We start from the raw sequence: 22,472 nt of genomic DNA, 5'->3' as shown, positions 1-22,472 counted from the left end.
AGACAGTATCTTCTCGAAGTTTAGCGTTTGCAGCCATCTTGAATTTAGTCACGATAAGTCGAGCGACGAGTAAGAATGAACAGGTATGATAAGGGATCAGATTCCAAAAATAATTCCGTGGAAATGCATGGATTCCAGTTGCTGCTACTGGAAGAAACTGTAATCCATGCATTTCCACAGAATTATTTTTGGAATCTAATCCCTTATCATACCTGTTAATTCTTACTCGTCGCTCGACTTATCGTGACTAAATTCAAGATGGCTGCAAACGCTAAACTTCGAGAAGATACTGTCTGTATAAATCGTCTTGTAAGTAAACTACCAGTGCTTTTTCAAAGTTCTCAATATCTCGTTTTAAATCTCAGGGCCCTTGGAAGTCTACCAATGAAGTGTGGAGATACATTGAGCCTCGTAAATGGTGTAAAACAGTGATTTATTTGCATGGCTATGCCGATGCCGAGGCACAACCATTGACCGCCTTGTTGGTAGCATCGGCTAACTAGCGCCAGATTTCGGAGTGCAGGGGACAAGCCGAGATGGGCTATGAGACATACGTTCACACTCTGTATCATGTTTCAAAACACTTTAGGTCAAAATCACACCGGAATTCTCCTTTAATGATGTAACATGTTTTGTTGTCTCTATTGCCATCCACTATGTATCTACATTCTACAGTAAGCATTAGGCTACTGAATTACATTATTATTGAATCTAATTCAGAAACTGATGTATCTCTTGTGGTATACCTTGTCAGTACTAAGCTATTTGTTCATATTACATTTCTGAAAGTCTCCTGCAACCTATTGCATTTCCAAGAGTAATCACAATGCTGAGAGGTTGAGATTCAGAAGAGGATGCCTGTGATCATTTTAGAGGGCATCTAACACTGTGCTTATGCCCTGAGCACATAGAAGAGATATACAAACAGAGGCAGGTGGTCGAAGGAAATCTAAAAATATGCACGAGTCATCTTGAGACAAGTGAACAGAACATAAAGAAAAGATTGGATTGCATGGTTTGCATTGTTTACTGTCAAGTGGGGCATCTATTGTACCTTGAGTTAAAAGATACTGCCAACAATTTAGTACTTCAACTTATCTGCCTTGTCTGACTTAATTTGTCATTACTGTTTGCTTTGTGTGAGTTGGACCTGTGGTTAAACAGGACAGGCTCTGGCAGAAGTCACATAAGATGACTAATCATTGACTGTCCATCTGGAGACTTTCTTAAATGGGCCAGGATTAACCTACCACAATATATTTGAATGATCCACATTTAGGGTGTCAATCCCCATCATTCATCTCTGTTCCATACTAATTAATGTAACTATCTATTTGCCAGTTCCAAGTCTCATAGGTTGTTCTCTGGGACGCTTTGGGACATGACAGTAAAACCCATCTCAGTGGTTGTATTAACAGCTGCTTCTTCGAAACGACCTCGGGGGGGATTGGTCGAAGACGGGGAAGTCAGCATACCAACGCAAAACAGTTGGTCCCATCAGGAACGCTTAACAGACACCAAGCGCTAAGTAAAGGTTGGAGAGGCTGTTAGGATATCAGACCGTTATCAACAAGCCGTTCCGTTTTTTGAGAATAATGTCTTTAGAGAGTGACTGCTCTTTCAATACTGGCTTTCCATCTCCATTTGTAACACCTCACTAGTGCTAACAGGCTGCCACCAGGGAGGTAATTTTCACGACGTTTGCCGAGTTGCAGCTGAAAAGCGATGCGTTTGACTGAGTGCTCAGTGCTCTCCATGAACCCTTAACATTTGTTGTCAAACCAGACAATCACATTTCACGAGAGACAAAGTTGGCCAACTAAAATATAAAAATCACTTGCTATGAAAATAAGCAGAAGGGCTTAGGTTTAGAGTTTGTATGTTGGATAACCTTGACAAAAGGTGTTTGTCTTGGCTTAATGCGGTTACAGAAGGAAGATCTAGTCCACTGAAAATTGTTCACTTGTCTCGCCGCACTTCTGATTCTTTTCACTGCGAAGTCTACTTGTACAGATTGAGGCGTGAGCAATACACACAGCCGTCTTAAGAGGTTTACCTCCTTGGTTGGAACATCACATCCCATATATAGTCATATCAACGGTCAAGTGTCTGGCAACAGCGAATCGCCATCCAGATCCATCAAAAAGAAAGGGCATGGGGAAGGAACCCACAGACGCCGTTTCCAAAAAAGTATTGAATGTCCCAAGGAATTCAGTCGCTCCCCTTGTGGAAGTACATATTTGACTGAACTTACTCTTGCAAACGCTTGCACTCCAGCTCAGCCATCAGTCCGACACAGTCGCCTCAGTGTAAACCGGCGCTGCCTCACATTCCCCCTTGGTTAACTTTTCGGAGATTTTTGGTGCAGTGAAACAAACAATAACCAGCCATGGATGCCATCAAGAAGAAGATGCAAATGCTCAAGCTCGACAAGGAGAATGCCTTGGACAGAGCGGAGCAGGCTGAATCCGACAAGAAAGCAGCGGAGGACAGGAGCAAACAGGTCGGCTTTATTTGGGGGAGATAAATGTGTGCCATAGAAAAGAGCGAGGGATGGCGAGTTAACTTCTAAATCACGATCTGAGTGGATTACCCATCCGGTGTGGATTTAATAATATTGCTCAAAACATGGAATATAGTATTTTGAAAGAACTAAACGTTTAGACTAGACTACCTTTGTGTTTCGTGTGGGATAAAATAGTTTGCATCTGTGCTGTGAATGATACTGAATAGCCTATTTGTCATCAATTGTGATTTAATCACCACCAGTATTGCATTTTACAGTATATCCTATAAGTGATTGTATTACAGTGAAATAGATATGTAGCTACAGACACTTTGTTTAATTATTAGTTCGAATTACTTCATGTCTTGTATGCCTAATGCTGACTGTTTACGTGCATGTATAGTTAGAAGATGAATTAAGAGATGTGGAAAAGAAATTGCGTATTACCGAAGATGAGCGAGATAAATTACATGAGGAGTTCCAGTCTGCTGAAGAAAAGTTGCTTGAGGCCGAGAAGACGGCCACCAAGGTATTCCACGTGTGCATCTTTGCCTCTTTTTAATTGTGCTGCTTCTTTCTCTCTCCTCTGTCCATGTCCATTGCCTCCCTCGCGTCCTCTACGCGCACACGCTTTGTTTCCTGCTGTTCACCCTTCTGACCTCTCACACGATAATAATAATAAAAAAAATCAGCTGGAAGATGACCTGGTAGCACTGCAGAAGAAATTGAAGTCCACTGAAGATGAGTTGGACAAATATTCTACATCCCTTAAAGATGCCCAAGAGAAATTGGAACTCGCAGAGAAGAAAGCCACAGACGTAAGTATGAAGGGTCACCACAGAATGCCACACCATTCTCGCAGTTCACTGCTTTCCCCACAAGTTGTCCATATTTCCAAGTTGCCTGCTGTGTGAAATGACAGTTTTTAAACAATGTCCTTGAATATATTTCTTTGGTAGGCCTACTTAATGTATAATTAATGATCTATAAGGTCAAAATCTGTTGCGGAAAACATTACGTAAGAACTGTCATGTTACACAAGGTATTTTCTGTGCACTGCATGTTTTAAGTGGTGTCACCAAAGAGTCACCTTTCACCGTCGTAAAGGATGTGGTTGTCTTTTGGTAGTAGCCCACTAGTCATATGAGATGAACAACACTTGGCAAACTTACAACTACATTTACAGCAACAGCATTTACTTTATTGCCCTTCAAGACCATTGAAATGGATGCTGAATCTTCTCAACTGGATTGTAGCCCGATAAATTTAGCTCAGTACTTTATATGGTAAAGACTAACATTTGGGCTGTCCGCTTCTAAATGGTTCACACTTTCTTCCCTATTCGGTTCTTGCCTTTGTTTCAAAAAGACATTTTTATTTTTAAATAGCTAGGTTCAGTCGCAGGACTATTATTGAAATGGTGGTTATGTTTTCAGTGGCTACGCCCTGATCCGAAAAGTTAAGATCTCATCTAGCCTATTAATTAAGTCAGCAGGACAGTCTAAAAGTTGATAATAGCCAATTAAATCGTGAGTCAATGTGCAAAAAAACTCCATGGAAGGAATGTGTCTGTGTAGTGTAATATGACAAGTATATACAAATATATTGTAGGCTTATTATATGTAGTGGTTTACAATCATGCAGATGATTAATGGGAGATTTTTGTCCGTAGGCTATGATATATTATCATGCTCATATTAAATACATGGAATGTTTTACAAGTGTAATGTATAGTGTTTAACGAGCTCATGAAAAGTGAGCTTCTATAGCCTATCTGACTAAATTCGTGAAATATATCTTTGAACTTGACATTATACAAGCCTGAAGTACCACCTATTGGAAAAAATGGGTTTGTTTATTTACTTTTCGCAGTTTCGCATGTTTAATAGGCTGTACAGACCAATATAGTGTTTATCCAAGTTAAGAGCGCAGTAGAATTTTCTTGCACAGCGCAAATCACTAGCCTACAGCAGAGGGCGCACAATAACAATACGGAGGTCCATAGCTTACCTAGTGGAATGCATTAGGATAATGGACGGTAATGCGGAGGCGTGACTTAGTAAAATGCATTTTTGAAATAAACAAATATTACAGTTGTTTTTATTTGTTTATAAATATATCAACCACTGTGTAAAATAAATTACTGATTAAACAATAGCCTTTGTAATTTTAGCATACTCGCTCTTCTTACACACGGCTATGAAAACATGGTTACTTCCGGTGAAATGCAGGCGTTGCTGAGCGTCTCGAGACAAGTACAGCGTTGAGCTGTTATTTAGTCGGTGTCTTGCTTTCCAGGGCGATTTTGCGCTCTGTGGAAATTTCAGGGAAATTCATCATAGCTCACTATTTTAAGACAAAGTAAACATAATGGCAGGACTAACATCACTGGAAGCTGTGAAACGAAAAATAAGATCCTTGCAAGATCAAGCAGACGGTGCTGAAGAGAAAGCCGAAAGGTTGCAGAAGGAGTTGGGCTTGGAGAGGAAAGCCAGAGAAACAGTAAGCCTTCAATGATTCATTTGATACAAAGTAGCACCACCAGTAACGATTGTATCCGCTTCTTCTATTTTTTCCGTTAACAATTTGGTAATCCATGTCATTTCATAGGGAGATGCATTTGAAGTCTGAGGTTGTAGATATGTTTAATGGTACCCTACAGTGCAAGTAAGCAAGATGATGTGGTGCTGTGACATAGCGGTATTTACGTTGCACCCCGCTGTGCAGCGCACCAGCTAGTTAGCCAGCTAAATATAACATGCGCACGCCTTAGTATTTTCCCACAGCAACAGATTACCTGTACGGCAGGCTTATGAGATAGTAGAAGACTTGCAGAAATTCGAGTGGAATCCCTTGGTGTGTTGTTAGGACCGCACGAAATATGAAGCGTTAATTCCACACTAATTTAGAAATTGGCTAGTCGCGGCGTCTTACCCTGTGTCATGAGTATCTTCAACAATCGCTAAATTCATTAGAATAGGTTAGGCTACGAAACCTGACGGCGATGGTGCTGTGGGTGTTTGAACGTGGTTTGCATACCTCTTTTAATTCCGCCTGGGTGACTTGTGGTGGGGTATTTGGATGGTAAAACCCGCCTGGTGGAATTAATTAATTACTCTTTAGTAGGCTGAGAGGTAAGATTGCATTCCAGCAACGCATCTTACTGTGATTGAAGGATGTTGTCGGATTGATCTTGGCCTGTCTCTGAAGGCCTAATATTTAGGCTATGACTGATTTAAACGCTGGCTCACCTTCTCCGTGCTCAGTGGAGCCTTTTGGGACCTGACAACCACCGTTTTAAAGTTAGTTTGCCATATAAGGACAAGCAAGCCGCGGTGTCGCACATTCAAACAGTCAGGGGGATCCACCTTCCTCTCTGAGGCTACAGTCGGTCACAGCTATCTCACTCAAATTCAGCGTGGTCTATGCCATCAGTCTCCTTGCCAACTCTTTAACTACATTGGTGGTTAACATGCAAATTATAATGAGCCTTTTGCGTCTATTAAAAAAGACTGCATGCATTAGGGTGTGGTTTGTTAGTGGCTCAGTGAAGCATATGATGACCGCATTAGATACTGTCAGTTTATCTTTGCGTTACGTCCTCATCTCAATTGACAACACAAGATGCACTTTGCCCGTACGCTGCAAATAGCGTGCGTGAGGCCACTGTATGGGAGTCTTCAGTAGAGTTCAGCTCCCTTATTACGCCAGGAAGTAGGCCTACCTCAAAATGCCTATTTATTGACCTTATACAGTTTGAACATGACACACGGACCCATGCTACAAGTGCAGTGCAAATAGCCGATATCTCGAGTTCAAATATGTCTCTTATATGCTCAGGCAAATTCATTGGGGTTTGAAAATAATTGGCTACTTTTATTTTTATGACCTTGGAGATAAACCTTCCACAGACCTGTGATGAGAGGTTGCTCCATTTACAATAGGGCCAGGCCGGAGAAGCTGGAGTTATTAAAACAGGCAGGAGTGATTCTCCTGGACCGCCCGTGTTGCCTCTGACAGGCAGTGGGTTTGAGTCTCTGCAGCCCACAGTGACTTCAGCTTCTCTCAAGAGGCCAGTAATAATGGACAAAGCTCAGCCCTGCCCTCCCCTCAACAGTCGCCACAGCCAGCACACAGATACACACTGTGTGTGTGTGTGTGTGTGTGCGTGTGTGTGCACGTGTACAAGTAGTGTTGGAAGGGTCTTCAGGGCTAGGCCCTCACTCCTCTGTTGACAGATGACCTAGCTGAGCTGGACATAAACTTTGACATGCTGTTTCATCAGGTCAAGTCAGTCACACCTAGCAGCGAGGCCAACAAGCATGCAAAAAAAGTCAACCACATCCTTTATGACAATGATGAACACTCAAAATGTGTATGTGTGTAAATATGTTGAATTGCCCATGTGTGCCCGCCCGTCCGTGCGTATGCACAGGGTGGACACAGGTATGTTAATCCACGGCCTCTGCAGATTGACTCATAACAGCCATTGGTGTGCTCCCAAAGGCCGAGGGGGATGTGGCCTCCCTGAACAGACGCATCCAGCTGGTCGAGGAGGAGTTGGACAGGGCTCAGGAACGCCTGGCCACCGCTCTGCAGAAGCTGGAGGAAGCCGAGAAGGCCGCAGATGAGAGTGAGAGGTAAGCGATGGCGGGAGCTGCGGGGGGTTGTACAGGGCCTGTGGAGGAACCAGTGGCATAGCAGCAATGTTGTGGTGTTTGGGGTTTATTTTCTATCTGCTTCTACCTATTCATCTTTCCGTTTGCTTTCCCGCCCATCTTTTACTTGAGACCTTGAAGATTTTTTGTTTTTTGTTTTGTCACACTAGTGCTTGTATCCGTTCATTTTTTTCTTCTTCAGATTCAAATTCTTCATTCTTTCTGTCACTCTCTTTGGTCCCTCCCACTGTGGTTTCGGTCGTCAGCTCTTGACTGTTCTTTTGAGAGAAATGTAGTGGTGTGTCCCCCACTTCCTCTGCAGTCTCTCACAGCTGGTTTGTGCTTAACTGAAACCTGCCCTGAGTGGCAGCAGACCTACATTCACTCATTCACTTAAGACATGTCAATGTTTTAAAAGCCGTTTAACTGGGAAAGGGTGGGGAGGGAAAAAACGACAACAAGTGATTTCATTCGAGCCACTCGTAATTGATCATGGCCTTCTATGAGGGCAGTGTCTGCTGTTGTAGCTGAAGCATTTTCCACAGCAGTAATTGGACATGAAAGTGATGTATGTGGGGCTGTGTGGCCAGTCATTGTGAGTGTGCCCCGAGGAAGCTGACGCTCGGCCGCTGGTGTTTATTGGCAGCGCCTGCAGACGTGAGCTGGTTAAGGAGAAATGGCCAGGCCGAGAATAAACAGTGATTCACGGGGCACAAGGCCGTGTTTCCCTGCCTTTGTTCCGCAGCACACAGTGGCCCTCTGTGCTCCACAGGGCCTGCTGCCTAAACATAGAGCCACTGTGTGTGTGTGGACCTGACCTGACGTTCATGTGTGCCAGTGACCATCGCAGTGTCCCACCCCCACCCGCCCACCTTCCCCTCGATGGCTAACACTCCACCACCCACATCCCCCTTACTCGTTTCCAACCACCCAGGAGTGCCGATAATGTGATATTTTATGTTTTCTGTCATGTCTGCCCACTGGATTGTTTGAGTGAGTGTGTAGGTGGTTGCCGGCAGGCCTGTTGCCATGGTGCAGATGGGGATATTGATTGGGGTCAAGTTACAGCCCCAGCAAGAGGAAAGCCTGACTTCTAATCTCTCTCTCTCTATCTATCTCTCTCTGTCTATCTATCTCTCTCCAGAGGCATGAAGGTCATTGAGAACAGAGCTATGAAGGATGAGGAGAAGATGGAGCTTCAGGAGATCCAGCTGAAGGAGGCCAAGCACATTGCAGAGGAGGCCGACCGCAAATATGAGGAGGTGAGTGGGATGGGGTTGGGTAGGTTGGCCTCTGCCAATCTCCCTGTAACTGATACTCGCTGTGCAGCCAGACACATGTCAGCAACTCCAAGCTTGATGACTGTTTGTAAATAAACAACCATCCCTGTCATGCATAGATACCACTTACTCACATACTCATGGTATAACATTACATTGCCACTGCTCAGTCTCATTCCATGATTCCTCATAGTTTAAAGAAGCTGTGTGTATTTATAGTGCAAGACTCCACTATCTAGGTGATGTTTAAGATCATTCAAGACTCCACTATCTAGGTGATGTTTAAGATCATTCACGGTGGTCTGTATCTGTTTCAGTGTGCATCATCAGCTTTAATTTAGTGCTATGAACATGTTTTTTTTTTCAGCAATAACTTAGTTGTATACTTTTCCTCATTTGCATGTTATAGATTATTACGGAGAAGCTTCAGTATAGTTAGTGTTGGAAGTTGTTGGGCTGGCTAGGTAGGCTGTAACTAGTGTGTGGTGTGCTGACAGGTGGCCCGTAAGCTGGTGATTGTTGAGGGTGAACTGGAGCGCACTGAGGAGCGTGCTGAGCTGGCCGAGAGGTAAGATGGAGAAAGGATGGAGGCTTTTCCCCACGGCTGACACCCCCACTCCCTTCTCCCGCAAACACAGTTTATTATACTTATTATAAGTTGTCAGATCAATGTTTTAGTAATTTCTGTTGGACTCATTGATTTGCTGCATGTGCTAGAGCAATTGAAAAATAGTGTTGCTGTTGTACTCCTACTGTAGCCTACATTGTGTAGCTGCACGGAGGCACCAGCAATCCATTGCTCCTGCATAACACCCATCTGTTGCATATCAGTATTTAGTTAACCCACCACAGAGATGAAGCTAAATGTGTGACCTATGGTGGACTTACAACTGACGCCATACTAACATGTTTTTACTTGGTCATCATTACTATGGGTATTTTTTGTTTCCTTTGTTTCGCATGGACTATTAACACGCATGTGTTCCCGGGCTTTGATTGGCCTTACCCTCCTCGTGGCCTACATTAACAGAGTGGTCCGACAATCAGAGGAGGAGGCCAAGGTTTTGGACCAGGCCACAAAGTCATTACAAGCTTCTCAAAATCAGGTACTAAAGGGATAACGCTCACTCACTACTACATGTACCTGTCCTGTGACTTACCTAGTCGCCTTCTCCTGTGCGTCTGCTGCCGCCATACTAACTTCCCTGCTAACAAAGGCTTTTCTCCTGCTTGCTTCTTGGGTTGCCTGGCTTTCTTTTCCATCTTTTTTTCCTCTCTGCATTTTTGTTTTGTTTATTTTGAAACTCATTTAGTTTGGCTCCTCTAACCTAGCAGGAATGCTGCATGATTAACAATAACTCAGTGGTGTCGGCAAGGTTAATGATTGTGTTTCAGGAAATATGCATCGTGTGTGTGTGTGTGTGTGTATATATATTTAGCCATGGCCTTGTGATATTTTTCTTGTGACATTCCTGCTGAGTTTGGACTTTCTTGGCTCCCTTACAGTTTAATTGCCCTGGTCTTATTCACATTTTTTTCTTTTTATGTTTTATTTTTATACTCTCTGTCTCTCTGGCTCTCCCTCTCCTTTTCTCCAACTGCTTCTGTTATTTCCCTGGTCTTCCCCTGCCATTTGTGGTGTTCTCCATTCCTCTCCCTCCCTTCTTCTCTGTACCTCCGCTCCTCTTGTGTGAAACACCAGCAAATGCTCTGACCTTGAGGAAGAGTTGAAAACCGTGACCAACAATCTGAAGTCCCTGGAGGCCCAGGCTGAGAAGGTAGGTGTCCTGCCCCCAAGCCTCTCCAGACCCCCCCATCCCCTGGACATACTCCAGCTCCTGCTCAAAACACTGGCCAGGAGGACCTGAAACTGACCAGTATGACGACTCTGCTTTGGATTTGAATCAAGTCTGCTCGTGCTGTCTCATGAAATTGTAAACTTACATTGTAGTCTAACTCTTTAGTCTTGCCTTAGGACTGTGTGTCTCATTAAAATGAGTTCCCAGGGTAAAGAAAATATAGCATGTAGAAAGGCTAATTGGGTTAGCTATAGCCTGACCAAAGCTGAATGGTGGGTGAGGTGGCTATCTATGGCAGTAAACCTGGAGGGGAGCCATCCCCACTCCCCACCCCACTCCATCATAGGGAGTGGCTCCTTAGGAATGTGGAGACACTGTTGACATTTGTGTCGTTTGCGTTCTACCCACAGTACTCTCAGAAGGAGGATAAGTACGAGGAGGAGATCAAGGTCCTCACCGACAAACTGAAGGAGGCAAGTTACTGGGCTCACCTTTGGACTGTGTCCTTTGAGAGAGCGAGAGATAGTGTGTATGGGTGTGTGTGTGTGTGTGTGTGTGTGGGTTGGGGTTGGTGAATGTGTGCCAGAAGGAAGAAAGGAGTGAATAAAGGAGTAAATAAAAAAGAAAGTGAATGAATAAATGTTTTTCTATGCTGTTTGGGTGATACGTTTGTGTGTCTCTTTGTCCCACAGGCTGAGACCCGTGCCGAGTTTGCTGAGAGATCAGTAGCCAAGCTTGAGAAGACCATTGATGACCTGGAAGGTATGACCGTCTGTCCTTTCACTTACACAGGGGTTTTCCCTGAACGCCATCGTAGAGCTGAGGGCTCGTCGTCATTGATGGTTCACTCAGCAGTTGCACCCTGGTTTTTGACCACAGTCTCTGCAGTCACACTTAATCTAAAGCTCCAATTTATATTCTATAAATCCTACCGCTTTAGCCTTTTCCACTTTTTCTCTTTGCTAATTGAGCTATGCTGAAACAATCTCTTCTTTCCTCCGTTGTTAGCTCTCGTTGGTTCACATCCTTATGTTCATGACCGGAAACCTGAAATGTGTAGAGCTGATGACACTGATAGAGTCATGTTGAAGTTTTTATGACTTTGTCTTCATGGCCACCTTTGGCGTTTTAGTGTGCTAAGCGTTCTAGACACAGCTGACTTCACATGTATACATCCCCAGTCGTTTTCATAATTAGGTCTTAGGCTCTGTCAGTGTGGTGTTTGCACTTGCTAGTTAAGAGTAATCTGATTTATGGCTGCTGGGGCTCAAAGTCCAGCCTTCCACAATGGGGATGCAGGAATCTCTCACAGAGATGCCAGTTCAGTTATTGACTCTGAGGAATCTGCATGACTGTATATGGGTGCAGTTAGGTATGGATGCTATTGGGCAATGCCGGTATTTCCTGGTGCACTTGAGGAATTTGACAGGGCCTCCCTCGCCATATTTCCGCCCCCATCTGTGATGTTCCACAACCACTTCCTCCTTTCTACTTTTGTTTTCATAATTGCTTTTCTGTTTTCACTCTTTCTGTTTCTGTTTCTCCCCCATTGTCCTCTCCCTGTCCTGCTGTCTTCTTGCCTCCACTTCTCTGGGCTTCTCACCCTGGTTTCTGCTGCTGGAATGGACACGCTACCCCTCTCCTCATCGTCACCCTCTCCCAATCTTCCTCCTCCACCACCATCACCACCACCCTTCCCCTTCCACCACCCTGCTCCAACCCAAAACCCCACCCCAACCCCCTGACCCACTCCACCCACAGACGAGTTGTATGCCCAGAAACTCAAGTACAAAGCCATCAGCGAGGAGCTGGACCACGCTCTCAACGACATGACTTCAATGTAATTCATCGTCCTGGCCATGTCTGCTTGTGCCTCTTTCTGCCCCACCCTGCCCCTGACCCCACAACAACCTGCCCCTCTTACCCCTCCACTGCCCTCTCCTATACTGACTCTTAAATCTTCATCCTCTCAAACCATCATCTGCTCTTTCTGTTCTCACAAGGGGGCATTTCTGCTCTCATACGGTGACAATGGCTTCTAGTTCTGTGTCCTCATAGCTGAATTTGTATCATGGGATAGTTTCATATTGTGTAGTCATGTCATGAAAGCAAAAACAGAGAAGTCTGTGTAGCTCAACTATTTTTTCTTAGCCAGTCTAAAAGGTTTGTTAGCAAGTGGTTTCCTCTCACTCACACTCTCACCCCCCCCACCCGCTCTCTCTCTCCACTAACTGCTGAACATCTGATGGCTATGTACAGTATGACATCATATCCTGTCGCCAAGGGAAGAGCCCATTTTAAAAAAATTAGAGCTGAAGCCATATTTTTATTATTTTTGTGTGAGAGCAGAAAACGGCAATGATGTGAAATAATGATTTATTTATTTTTTTAATAATATTACTTTTTTACTAGAAAAGTAATCTCTGATCATTTTAATATGTCTATCTTACACCTTTCAAATTAATGTATTTCCCCCTCCTTTCCTGAGTTAAGGTAACCTCTTAGTGGCCCATAAATCCTGCATGCCAGGGCTTTGTTGAAATGTCCCCACTGGATTAGCAAGAGACATTTCATTGAAACAGGTCTGCTCTGAACGTACAAGATTCGCTTCCTGTACCACAGAGGTGTGTGTGTGTGTGTGTGTGTCTGTGTGTGTGTGTATCTACTCTTATATACTCTTCTTGAGTAACTCAGCTCCTGCATTACTAACGTGGTCTACTTCTGATTAGAAGAGAGACCTCTTCCTTCAGTGTGGTCAGTGGAAGCTCCTCTTTAGTTTTCTTCCTGTAATCATTGAATGCTAGGCTACTTTTTTCATAGTGTTATGCTAGACACCGTTTAGCACCACATATGATTCTGTAAATCTTAGGAAAATGTTAATATAAACCTTAGGAATGTGAGTGGATAAAGATATGTTGGATCAGAAAACTAATGCTACCTTAGTGTGTGTGTGTGTGTGTGTGTGTGTGTGCGCGTGCGCCTACGAGCGAATGTGCAGGAAAAGATACCTTTCCCTCATACTCCACAAGGCCCTTCCATCACTTTGTCTTTACTTCTTTTCCTCCGCACAGATAAATTGTTTACTGTCCACCTGTCCAAAGATGCCGCCTCTCCAGCTGAGTGGCCCCTCTGCCCCTCCCTCTCTCTTTTACACCTGCGATTCTCTACCCTTCCCTTCTCTCATCCCTCTCCCTATCCCTCTCTTCTTTTCTTTTTCTGTGACACTATGTGTCTGCACCTGACCATCACCATTGTGTGTCACGCTTGTTGTACAGAACCTTTCATTCTCTCTAAGTTGTGTATAAATAAAACATTCTTCCTTGTATTTAAACCTACTTCTCTCTCCTTATTTCACCCTTCCCTTTTTGGCTGTTCCTCTGTTTACATTCTGTTCTGCTCATGGTGAAAATGTTGTATGGAAATGTATGTAAACCCCTCAGACCCCCCTCACCAGTACCAGAGTCACAGTGGAGATTTGCCATTACGTTTAAATACCTTTTGCTAAGTAACACTTTATTAGTCGTAGGGACATTTGCCAGCTCTTATGGTGATACTTATAAGCCTTAATGATATTACTGCAGTCTATTACTCACGAGAATTCAATGAAAGTACTATAATCTACTGTTATAATCTACTCTCTATTTCTTTCATGAGGAGGAGATTTAAGAAAGGATGGCGTCATTTGTATTTTGCATGCAATGCAAATCAGGTATTGGTGCCTATACAAATCATGTGGTTTTGTATGGGCAGCAATTTCAATGAGTGAGTCTGTCTCCCCTGGCCATATCAGGAGACAAGATAAGAGGCTGGGGCTAACTATCTGCTGCTAGAACACCTTAGTTAAGAGGGAAGTGGGGGTTGTGACTGTCCTGTTTGCTCATGACACTCCTTTGAGTCAAGCCCTTTCTTTCTTTCTTTCTTTCTTTCTAACATGCTTATAATATACTGTATACACTGAAAATAGTCCAGTAAATAATGGCTGTCCCGTATATCGCTGGATGACTTGTAGCTGAGTACTCAGTGAGTCGATGAGGTGAGACCCTGTGGTAGTTTGGGTGAGCAACTCTCTCATCTGTCAGCCAGGTAATGAGCGACTTTGTGCCTGCTGTGTCCATAGTAACAGGGGTCCGAAGTGTCATTTTCATTATCCCCGCCAGCATCCCTATGTAGTGTTAACATTGACAGCATATGAAAATACCAGTGGATGTGAACTAATACTCATTTAACATAAAAGGTTTTCTCTCCCTCACAATCCTGTGATTGTACTGATTACTGATTTTCCCTCACTCTGTGTGTTTTCTCTCTCTCTCTTTCCCCCTCTCTCTCTCTCTTTCCCCCTTTCTTCCTTTCGCCTGCTCTGCCACTGATGTGCTCCTTCCTGCTCCCTTGCCTTTCATCTGCTCTGTGGCCTGATGCACTCTGCTAGATCGCGTCTACCAGCAACTTGAGAAAAACCGCCTTCTCTCTAACGAACTAAGACTGGCCTTGAATGAGGATTAAACATAATCTGGATGTTTTGCGTCCTAACTACGGGTTTATACACATAACACACCTTCATACTAACAGTGTGTCTGAATTGAGATGAACATTGTATTTTAAACACTTACACTGTGCAACACTTTATATCACTCCAAAATATTGTGTTGTGAACTGTCTACTGTTTATTAATACACGCTTTAGGAGTAATGTCTCCAATTTAACATCCTGTTCATATTAAGCATGCTGCGTGTTGAAAGATGAGCTGCAAGGCTTACTTACTGGTCTTACAAAGGGACCAAGACAGCAGAAATTTTGTTGCACTCTGGTTAGCTTATTATGCATGAATGTCTGGATGAGCAGTGACACTCGAGTTAACTATATGACATCACTGTTGAATTCACAAACAGATTACTATTTAACAACTACAGTTTGGGCCTTTATGGAGTGCTAAAAAGGGAAACAAGTGTGCTTATGGAACCAGTTGCATGCATTTGTTTTTTTTTTTTTTATCATGTAAGGCATATTTTTAAAAAATGTCTCTTTATTTGATGTTCTAACAGAGAAACTTTCACATGCTAAAGAAGAGAACCTTGAAATGAACCAGATGTTGGACCAAACTCTAATGGAGTTAAATAATATGTGAAAATCCAGAGGTGTGCCAGCCCTTCCCCACCCGCATTCCTTTCCAGTTCCCCACCAGCTCCCCTCCAGCGCCCCTCCACCTTTACTCCCCTGTGTTTGTGTTTATGATTTGTGGTTATTTTGCACCTCGCTTGCCATGAACTCTTCCCTCCCACCTCTCTCTCTCTTCTCTGCACTTCACTGTGGAGAGAGAAATAACCAGGCGCTTTACCTTTACCCCGTTTGCACCATTCCTGCTTTCAGCAGAGACCAACGAAAGAGCAGTAAAGGAAGATAGATAAGAAAGAATCCTTTGAAAGAGGCCCAAATAGAGAAACACTATCACTCAGCCCAATCGATAGCTTAGCATCATAATAATGATGTCTGCATTTTGTAGTTCTTTGAGTTTATCCCCCCTCCCCTCCCCAACATCATTGTGACAAATTATCAGGTTGAAAAAACATGTGCCATTTATTAGGTATGACTGAAAGATGTAGTTCAGCTAAGATTGAATTGGGCACTTGTCATTTAATTCTGATCATGCACATACTTTTGTCAATTCATTAAAGACAACATGGGATAAATCTTTTGCACTTAAATCCAAAATTATGCACATAAGTTTTGTACGAATTCAGTTCTTGAAAATCCAATTGTCGTTTAGTTTTTTTTAGTTTTTTTTTTGGAATTTTTCTGAAGTGTGCATTGAATTAGGTTGTTCATGTGCATACTGGTGCTACTGTGAAAACAAGTTTTAGCAGCTTGTTGCTAGGTAGATATAAGTTATTGCCAATATTCCAGTACCATAATTTGGATTGTATTTCAGTTCTTAATAGTTTTGTGCCAAACCTTGGTCCTGGCCATAAAGGGACTTGCCTACACTCCAAAGGTTTTTTATTGTCATTTTTATTATTTATGTTTTGTTTGTTTTTTGACTGTAAACTCAAAACAAAATGTATGGCAGCATTATTTTTTTGCAAATCCATTGTGGGTTTTCCTCATGCTCGTGGTTCAAAACATTTTTATTTTACTGTTTTAAATGTAGATGTTGAAATGTATGTCATATATGAAATGTATAAAGTTAATAAATATGAATAAACCACACAAGTTTGACATTTTCTAAAGGCTGGTGGAAAATTATGGTATTTTATGGTCTGTTGCGTCATTCTTGATGTTATCATATCTTTGTTCTTGGATTGATGACCATCATTGCATAAGGTGTCGGAACCAGTGCAGCCACTTCTTATGCAGGTGGGTTGGAGACCTTTATGCTCATCTCAGTGGATGTCTGTTCAATTGCGAATTCAACAAAATCTACTGAGCCCAATTCTCCTTTTTATCTCATTACTCCTTGCCTTTGGCTGTCTCTCAGCTGAAGTGGGGCATGAGTACACACCCCGACCCCCATGTCATGCTATGTAGGCTATACGCGGTCAAGGAGAGGAGGAGAATATCTTTACAAGTCACATTATAGCGTCTAATCCGCTAAATGTGGTGAGTGCATGCAGAGATGCCATGCAATGACCGGATGTTAATAGCACAATGCCTCCTCACCTCAAATGCCTTCTTAAAGGGAAGTTTATAATATACTTCACACATAGTCTGTGTCCTTTTGCAAATGCAAACTACTGACCTTGGAAATCTGGGTCTAGCCTATACAATTCTTATTTAAAATGGTAAAATCTTAGGGTTCTTGGGTCCATTGTTCACTTACTAATATGTCCACTTAATTGTTCTTGAAGTGCCTGCTCTGTGGACTGAAGAGAAAGTGCTGCAATATAGGCAAGGTCAAGTTTTATTCAGTTCTTGGAAGGATGGAATGGAAAAGCTTATCAGTGTTTAGACTTTCTAAACATGTGCCAATTGCTAGTGTAAACATTTAAGGACAGATCCTAACCTTCGGTGTGGCCCTTAACAAACAATAGTAGCCTACACACGTGACCGGTCTGTAGGGTTTGTGTAGCCAGTGATAGGCCTGCTCAAAGTCACCTAGTGTAGGAGCTGGCCAGCAGGGTTCACCATGGAGCAAAAGTTATCCAGAAATATGTTCAGTTGTGCTTGGTTCTCCCGCTTGTTGGATTTTAAGAAATCCATTTACCAGCCGGAAAGTTGTTATTAGGTAAGACGTTATTGAATTCATCTTCACTCTGACTCTGGAATGACTCTAGACTAACCTAATGAACTCAAGTTGGGCTCAACTTCACATGCAATGCAGACATTTATAATTGGTGAATTCTTTTGAATGAACTGTTCTGGTGTGTGTGTGTGATGTGTCAACTTGCAATGAGCACTTAGAGGTGCAAAATAACTAATAATAGGCTGCTCATTTGCATTAGGCCTACAGCCTAATCCAAGATGACATCTCTCCAATTCCGTGAATAATATTGAACATGCTTAAGCTCTTGCTCATTATCACGGGGCGTATGGAGTGGTTTTCGGACCGTATCCTTTTCACAGGCGAGGAAACAGTGACCCCAAGAGGAAAGGCCATTGCATCGATTATATCGACATTCAGCTATTGATGACTAGAGCGACGTGTCTCGATTGGCCTAGCCTTTCACAAATTTGATTAACAGTACTCGCAACCTTTGAACTAAAGCGCTGCTGTTACTGTGATAAATAATTTGTCCTAGACACATTTAGGAGGTTTGGTAACTATGTCGCGTGTGTTACTCTTAACTCTGGAACGTGTGTACGTCAGATGTAAAGACTGTCCTGGACGATTTCGCTCTTATCCTTTGTTGACATCCCGAACAAACTACTCTGGCAAGCTGTCTAAAGGCGTTCTTTACCAACAACCAACGAGACCATACACAGGATTTAAAGGACAGAGTGTATACCAGTCATTTACTAAAACAAGGTCGAAGTTATGGGTTTTGGGTTTAGGGGCCGGATTTGTTTTAGCATTTGGGTTAAAACACCATGCGTATAACAGCGACTCGTGCAATGCAGAGACACCCTACGAGCCTCAAACAGACTTGAAATATGCTGAAGCCATAGAAATTAGTAGAGATCTGGTTCGACGGATAAAGGTACAGGTACACAGGAGACCCACTGTATTTCCAAATAGTTTTGGTCGATATCGAGTTAGTTTGTTGGTATCACTCTAGTATAGGCTACCTTTATGATCTGACTGCTAACCTTTTTGTGGCATAGGATGAGGTGGGGGCCCCAGGCATGGTGATTGGTGTGTCAGTGGATGGCGTACAGGTCTGGACTGAAGGTGTGTTCTGATGTTTTCTGAAGTCTTCTCAACTGTGGTACAATCAATAGTCCTTGGTTTTGTGAGACCTTTAGAAAAACAATACCATTCCCACACAGGAATGGGTTATGCTGATTTGGAGAACCGGGTGCCTTGCGGCCCAGACACGGTGATGCGTATTGCCAGTATCAGTAAGCCACTGACAGCAGCTGCTGCGGCCCGCTTGTGGGAAGAGGGCAAGCTGGACCTAGATGCCCCTGTCCAGAAATACGTGCCTGAATTCCCTGAGAAAACATTTGAAGGAGAAGCTGTGAGTCCTGTCAACATTTGCCAATAAGAACAGTGCGGATTGTGTACAGTATAGATTTAGGAAGCATATGCTATTTCTAGGATTCATATTTAAAATGTGTATGTATTGGTGTATGTATTATTTTATTTCCTTTTTGTTTAATGTTTGGGTGTTGTTCAGGTCACCATAACACCACGTCTGATTCTGTCTCACCTGAGTGGTATTCGCCACTATGAGAAGGATGCCAAGAAGGTGCGGGAGGACAAGGAGAAAGCCAAACGCCTTATCAAGCTACCTGAAAGGAATGAGAAGGAAGAAAAGAACAGTGCTGTAAGCAAAGAGAAAGCAAAAGCTGAGGATGACCGCACCAGCAAGACCAAAGAGGACAAGAAAAAGAAGGAGTTTGAACAGGAAGAGTACTACCTCAAAGACCGCTTTGAAAATGTCATCCAGGCCTTAGACCTTTTCAAGAACGACGCACTTATTTACAAACCAGGTGCATCTTAATTTTCAGTGTCATCGTCATCACTCATGAATTGACCTATGATATGAACAAGTGCTACTGCAGGACCTGTAAAAGATGGTGAAGCGTTTTCCTGCTGGGCCAACGGGATAAAATCCATTCCCACATGACACTGATGTGACATCCCCTCTCTGGTTATACAGTTTAGGCATAAAAACATGTACACTTTCAGTGGACTGTAGAGTGTCCAGTTGGCACACCCCATGTAGAATTTATTGGCTTGTTGTTGTTTGTCAGTGCACTTGTTTTTGTGTATCTCTATAGGAACCACCTTCTTGTACTCCACCCATGCCTTCTGTCTGCTGAGTGCTGTGGTGGAGAGGGTGGCTGGCCAGCGCTTCCTTGATCACATGGCCAAGATGTTCCGTGAACTGGGCATGCTCAATACTGTCCCTGATGAGAACGATCCCATCATCTATCACCGCTCCAGGTAAGCCACAGTAGATACAGGGATTAGATCACTTGGGTTGGGTTGTCTGGGCTTGCTTAGTATAGCAAAGAGTAGAATAACACTGAGTAGAGCGAAAAAATATGGCTCAAAAGTGAGATAAGAATCACCAAACAAGCTTTTCCTGATCAAACATCATGAGGGACAGCTGAATTATGTTTAATATGAGTTTCCCAGGCAACCCCTGTCCATAAAATACTTTTTCCACCCTGTAATTCTGTAGTGGCAGCGGGGTGCGTCCTGTTTGCTACGGAGGCCATGCCATGGGAAATCAGTTTCTCTATAATCTAGAATGGGGTAGCTGTGGCTGTAAACTAATGTATCAGTCTCTCTCTCTCTCTCTCTCTCTCTTGCTTTCTCTCCATCTTTCTTTCCTTCGCTACCATTCTCACTCCCGTACGTGTCTCAGAAACTACCACCTCAATAAGAAAGGCCGCGTGGTGAATTGCCCGTATGTGGACAACTCCTATAAGTGGGCTGGGGGAGGTTTCCTCTCCACGGCGGGGGATCTACTTCTGTTTGGGAACGCCCTTCTCTACAGCTACCAGCTGGCCAGCCTCCAGGACCCCAGTGGTCGCCTGCCTGGCTTCCTCAAGCCCCACACGGCCATGGCCCTTTGGTCCCCAGTGGACAAGACCGAGGCCTCCTGGGACAAAGACGGCCTGTACGCGCAGGGCTGGCTGGTGGTGGAGAAGCTGCAGAAATATGGCCAGTGCCGGAGCCGCAGGCACTACGTCTCACATACAGGGGGCGCTGTGGGCGCCAGTAGCGTTCTGCTGGTGCTGCCGAGTGAGTTTAATGGCGAGGCAGACGCAGGGACCCGGGCACAGGGTCAGACTCTTCCTCAGGGAGTGGTGGTCACCATCATTACCAACATGCAGTCTGTGGGACTGAACACCACTGCACTGAAAATTGCCCTAGAGTTTGATAAGACCCGAAGTAAATGAGGGGGATTTTGTGTGTGTGTGTGTGTGTGTGTGTGTGTGTGTGTGTGTGTGTGTGTGTGTGTGTGTGTGTGTGTGTGTGTGTGTGTGTGTGTGTGTGTGTGTGTGTGTGTGTGTGTGTGTGTGTGTGTGTGTGCGTGTGCGTGTGTGTGTATGCAACCATGAGAATAAACACATTCTTGTGAGTTGTTTACAAGTGCTGGAGTTCCAGGATACTTGAAAGTCAACACACTGTGTACTTTTTAACCTTCTGTTTTTATTTTGTATTTCTGAAAGTTTTTTTGTACATTAACAGTTCTTTTTAGTCAATCAAACAGTGGTAAGAGATGTCTCTGAATGTTGCATCTGTGGTGCGTTTTATGAATATGTCATTACTCTGAAGTATTATTCTGATTAAATCTGAAATAATGTATAATGCTGACATGTTGTTTGCATGATCATGGAATAGAGTCAAACAAGACAAAGGACAAAGAAGAATGTTTCCACGTCTTTTCAAGATGCTACCACCAGGTGATGCTATCACCAGGTGGTAGCATCATTTAATATCAATAAACATCATCCTGGCCAAACGCTCTTCTTTATAATTATTAGAGCAAAATATTAAGTATTATTCAATCCATCTGCCAATGGCTTTCCTACGACAGAAGTAGAGGCATTTTTTTATGTTTTATGGTATTTTTGCAGAAAACGTAGTCCAATATACAGTAGACTCAGCACTGATCAGTCTCTCCATAACAGCTACACTGCAAGAATCAGCACATCCCCACAACCAGTGTTAACCACAGTGCACTTAGGAGAAAAGTGTAATGCTTTAGGGAACATGTTAACCATTAAAGGGACACCAGGAAACGTTTTCGTGTTAATTACTCATCTTCGTAAGTCGGTATATGGTTAAATGACTCGTTACAGGGCGAATGAAGACTCTCTCGCCTGCCCCTACTGCCTGTAGGAAGAATATCCCGCTTGCAAGTTCAGTGTATCCTACCCGCCGACCGAAGCAGGCAGGCTAACAAAACGCTAGAGATTGTTGCAAACGTGTGTATAATGGCAGAGCCAGCGAAGAAGCAGGGAAAACCCTTGACAGAAGCCGCAAAGAAAAGGAAAAGAGCTTCAGACCGAGAGGGGGAGTTTCGTAGAGAAAAAGCATCAGGCTTGCCTGGTGTCCCTTTAATACATCACTAATATGTGTAGGTATTAGAGCTCAACAGGGTCATTTATTAGGTCTTTATTAAACAATTTCTTATTACTCAATAGGTCATTTATTGTTTGTAAATCCTTAAAAAGTAATTACTTGGTCTTGATCTATAGTTACTGTTATATAGTATGGATCGAAATAGTTTATGAACTCCTAACACACTGTCTGAATATGCAACTTCAAGTGACAGAATAGAAACATATTAAGACAATTCCTTATTAAGTTTGTATTTTGTGTTATAATGTGTTATAAAGTTTGTATTTTGATCCATACTATATATCAATAACCTTAGATCAAGATCAACTATTTAGTTAAGGATTTACCAAGAATAAGTCATCTATTCAGTAAGAATAAGAAATTGTTGAATAAAAACCTACTTGCGCTTATTGAGAACTAATATTAATTATGTACGGTTAACATGGGCTCCCTAAACTGAAGTGTTACTGAGATCAAAAGATCAACAAGCTCAGAGACAAAGGAGAAGCAGTAGCAGCATTAAAAAAGCGAAATCTACAGAGCTTAGTTTTGTTT

At 43.1% G+C, this 22,472-nt stretch overlaps 2 protein-coding genes across 23 annotated transcripts; both read left to right on the top strand.

Moving 5' to 3' along the window:
- The first annotated feature begins 2,185 nt into the window (after window positions 1-2,185).
- On the top strand, window positions 2,186-16,485 carry tpm1 (tropomyosin 1 (alpha)). 21 transcript variants are annotated; one of them, XM_076262602.1, is made up of 10 exons: window positions 2,186-2,503; window positions 2,910-3,035; window positions 3,199-3,324; window positions 7,013-7,146; window positions 8,309-8,426; window positions 8,942-9,012; window positions 10,147-10,222; window positions 10,654-10,716; window positions 10,936-11,005; window positions 12,005-12,609. In XM_076262602.1, the coding sequence occupies exons 1-10, from the start codon at window positions 2,390-2,392 to the stop codon at window positions 12,085-12,087; spliced, it is 981 nt and encodes a 326-aa protein (XP_076118717.1). In that variant the 5' UTR covers window positions 2,186-2,389; the 3' UTR covers window positions 12,088-12,609. The 21 variants fall into 21 exon arrangements, with proteins under 21 accessions (XP_076118717.1, XP_076118726.1, XP_076118752.1 ...); XM_076262594.1 differs by lacking the exon at window positions 10,147-10,222 and adding an exon at window positions 9,475-9,550 and having other exon boundaries at window positions 2,203-2,503; window positions 12,005-12,582; XM_076262591.1 differs by lacking the exon at window positions 12,005-12,609 and adding an exon at window positions 15,283-16,485 and having other exon boundaries at window positions 2,211-2,503.
- A 1,436-nt stretch (window positions 16,486-17,921) lies between these two features.
- On the top strand, window positions 17,922-21,413 carry lactb (lactamase, beta). 2 transcript variants are annotated; one of them, XM_076262537.1, is made up of 6 exons: window positions 17,922-18,372; window positions 18,497-18,563; window positions 18,662-18,852; window positions 19,012-19,327; window positions 19,619-19,784; window positions 20,212-21,413. In XM_076262537.1, exons 1-6 carry the CDS (start codon window positions 17,998-18,000, stop codon window positions 20,747-20,749), a joined length of 1,653 nt encoding a protein of 550 aa, XP_076118652.1. In that variant the 5' UTR covers window positions 17,922-17,997; the 3' UTR covers window positions 20,750-21,413. The 2 variants fall into 2 exon arrangements, with proteins under 2 accessions (XP_076118652.1, XP_076118646.1); XM_076262531.1 differs by having other exon boundaries at window positions 17,922-18,378.
- Window positions 21,414-22,472: the final 1,059 nt, after the last annotated feature.

Source organism: Alosa pseudoharengus, unplaced genomic scaffold (assembly GCF_046254945.1).
Source record: "Alosa pseudoharengus isolate Yale_2024_CS ecotype anadromous, Long Island Sound unplaced genomic scaffold, YU_APseudo_1.1 YU_APseudo_1.1_scf_10, whole genome shotgun sequence".
NCBI classification, from domain to species: Eukaryota; Metazoa; Chordata; class Actinopteri; order Clupeiformes; family Clupeidae; genus Alosa; species Alosa pseudoharengus.
Note: the sequence above shows the minus strand (reverse complement) of the source record. Positions and strands in the feature narration are given on the sequence as shown.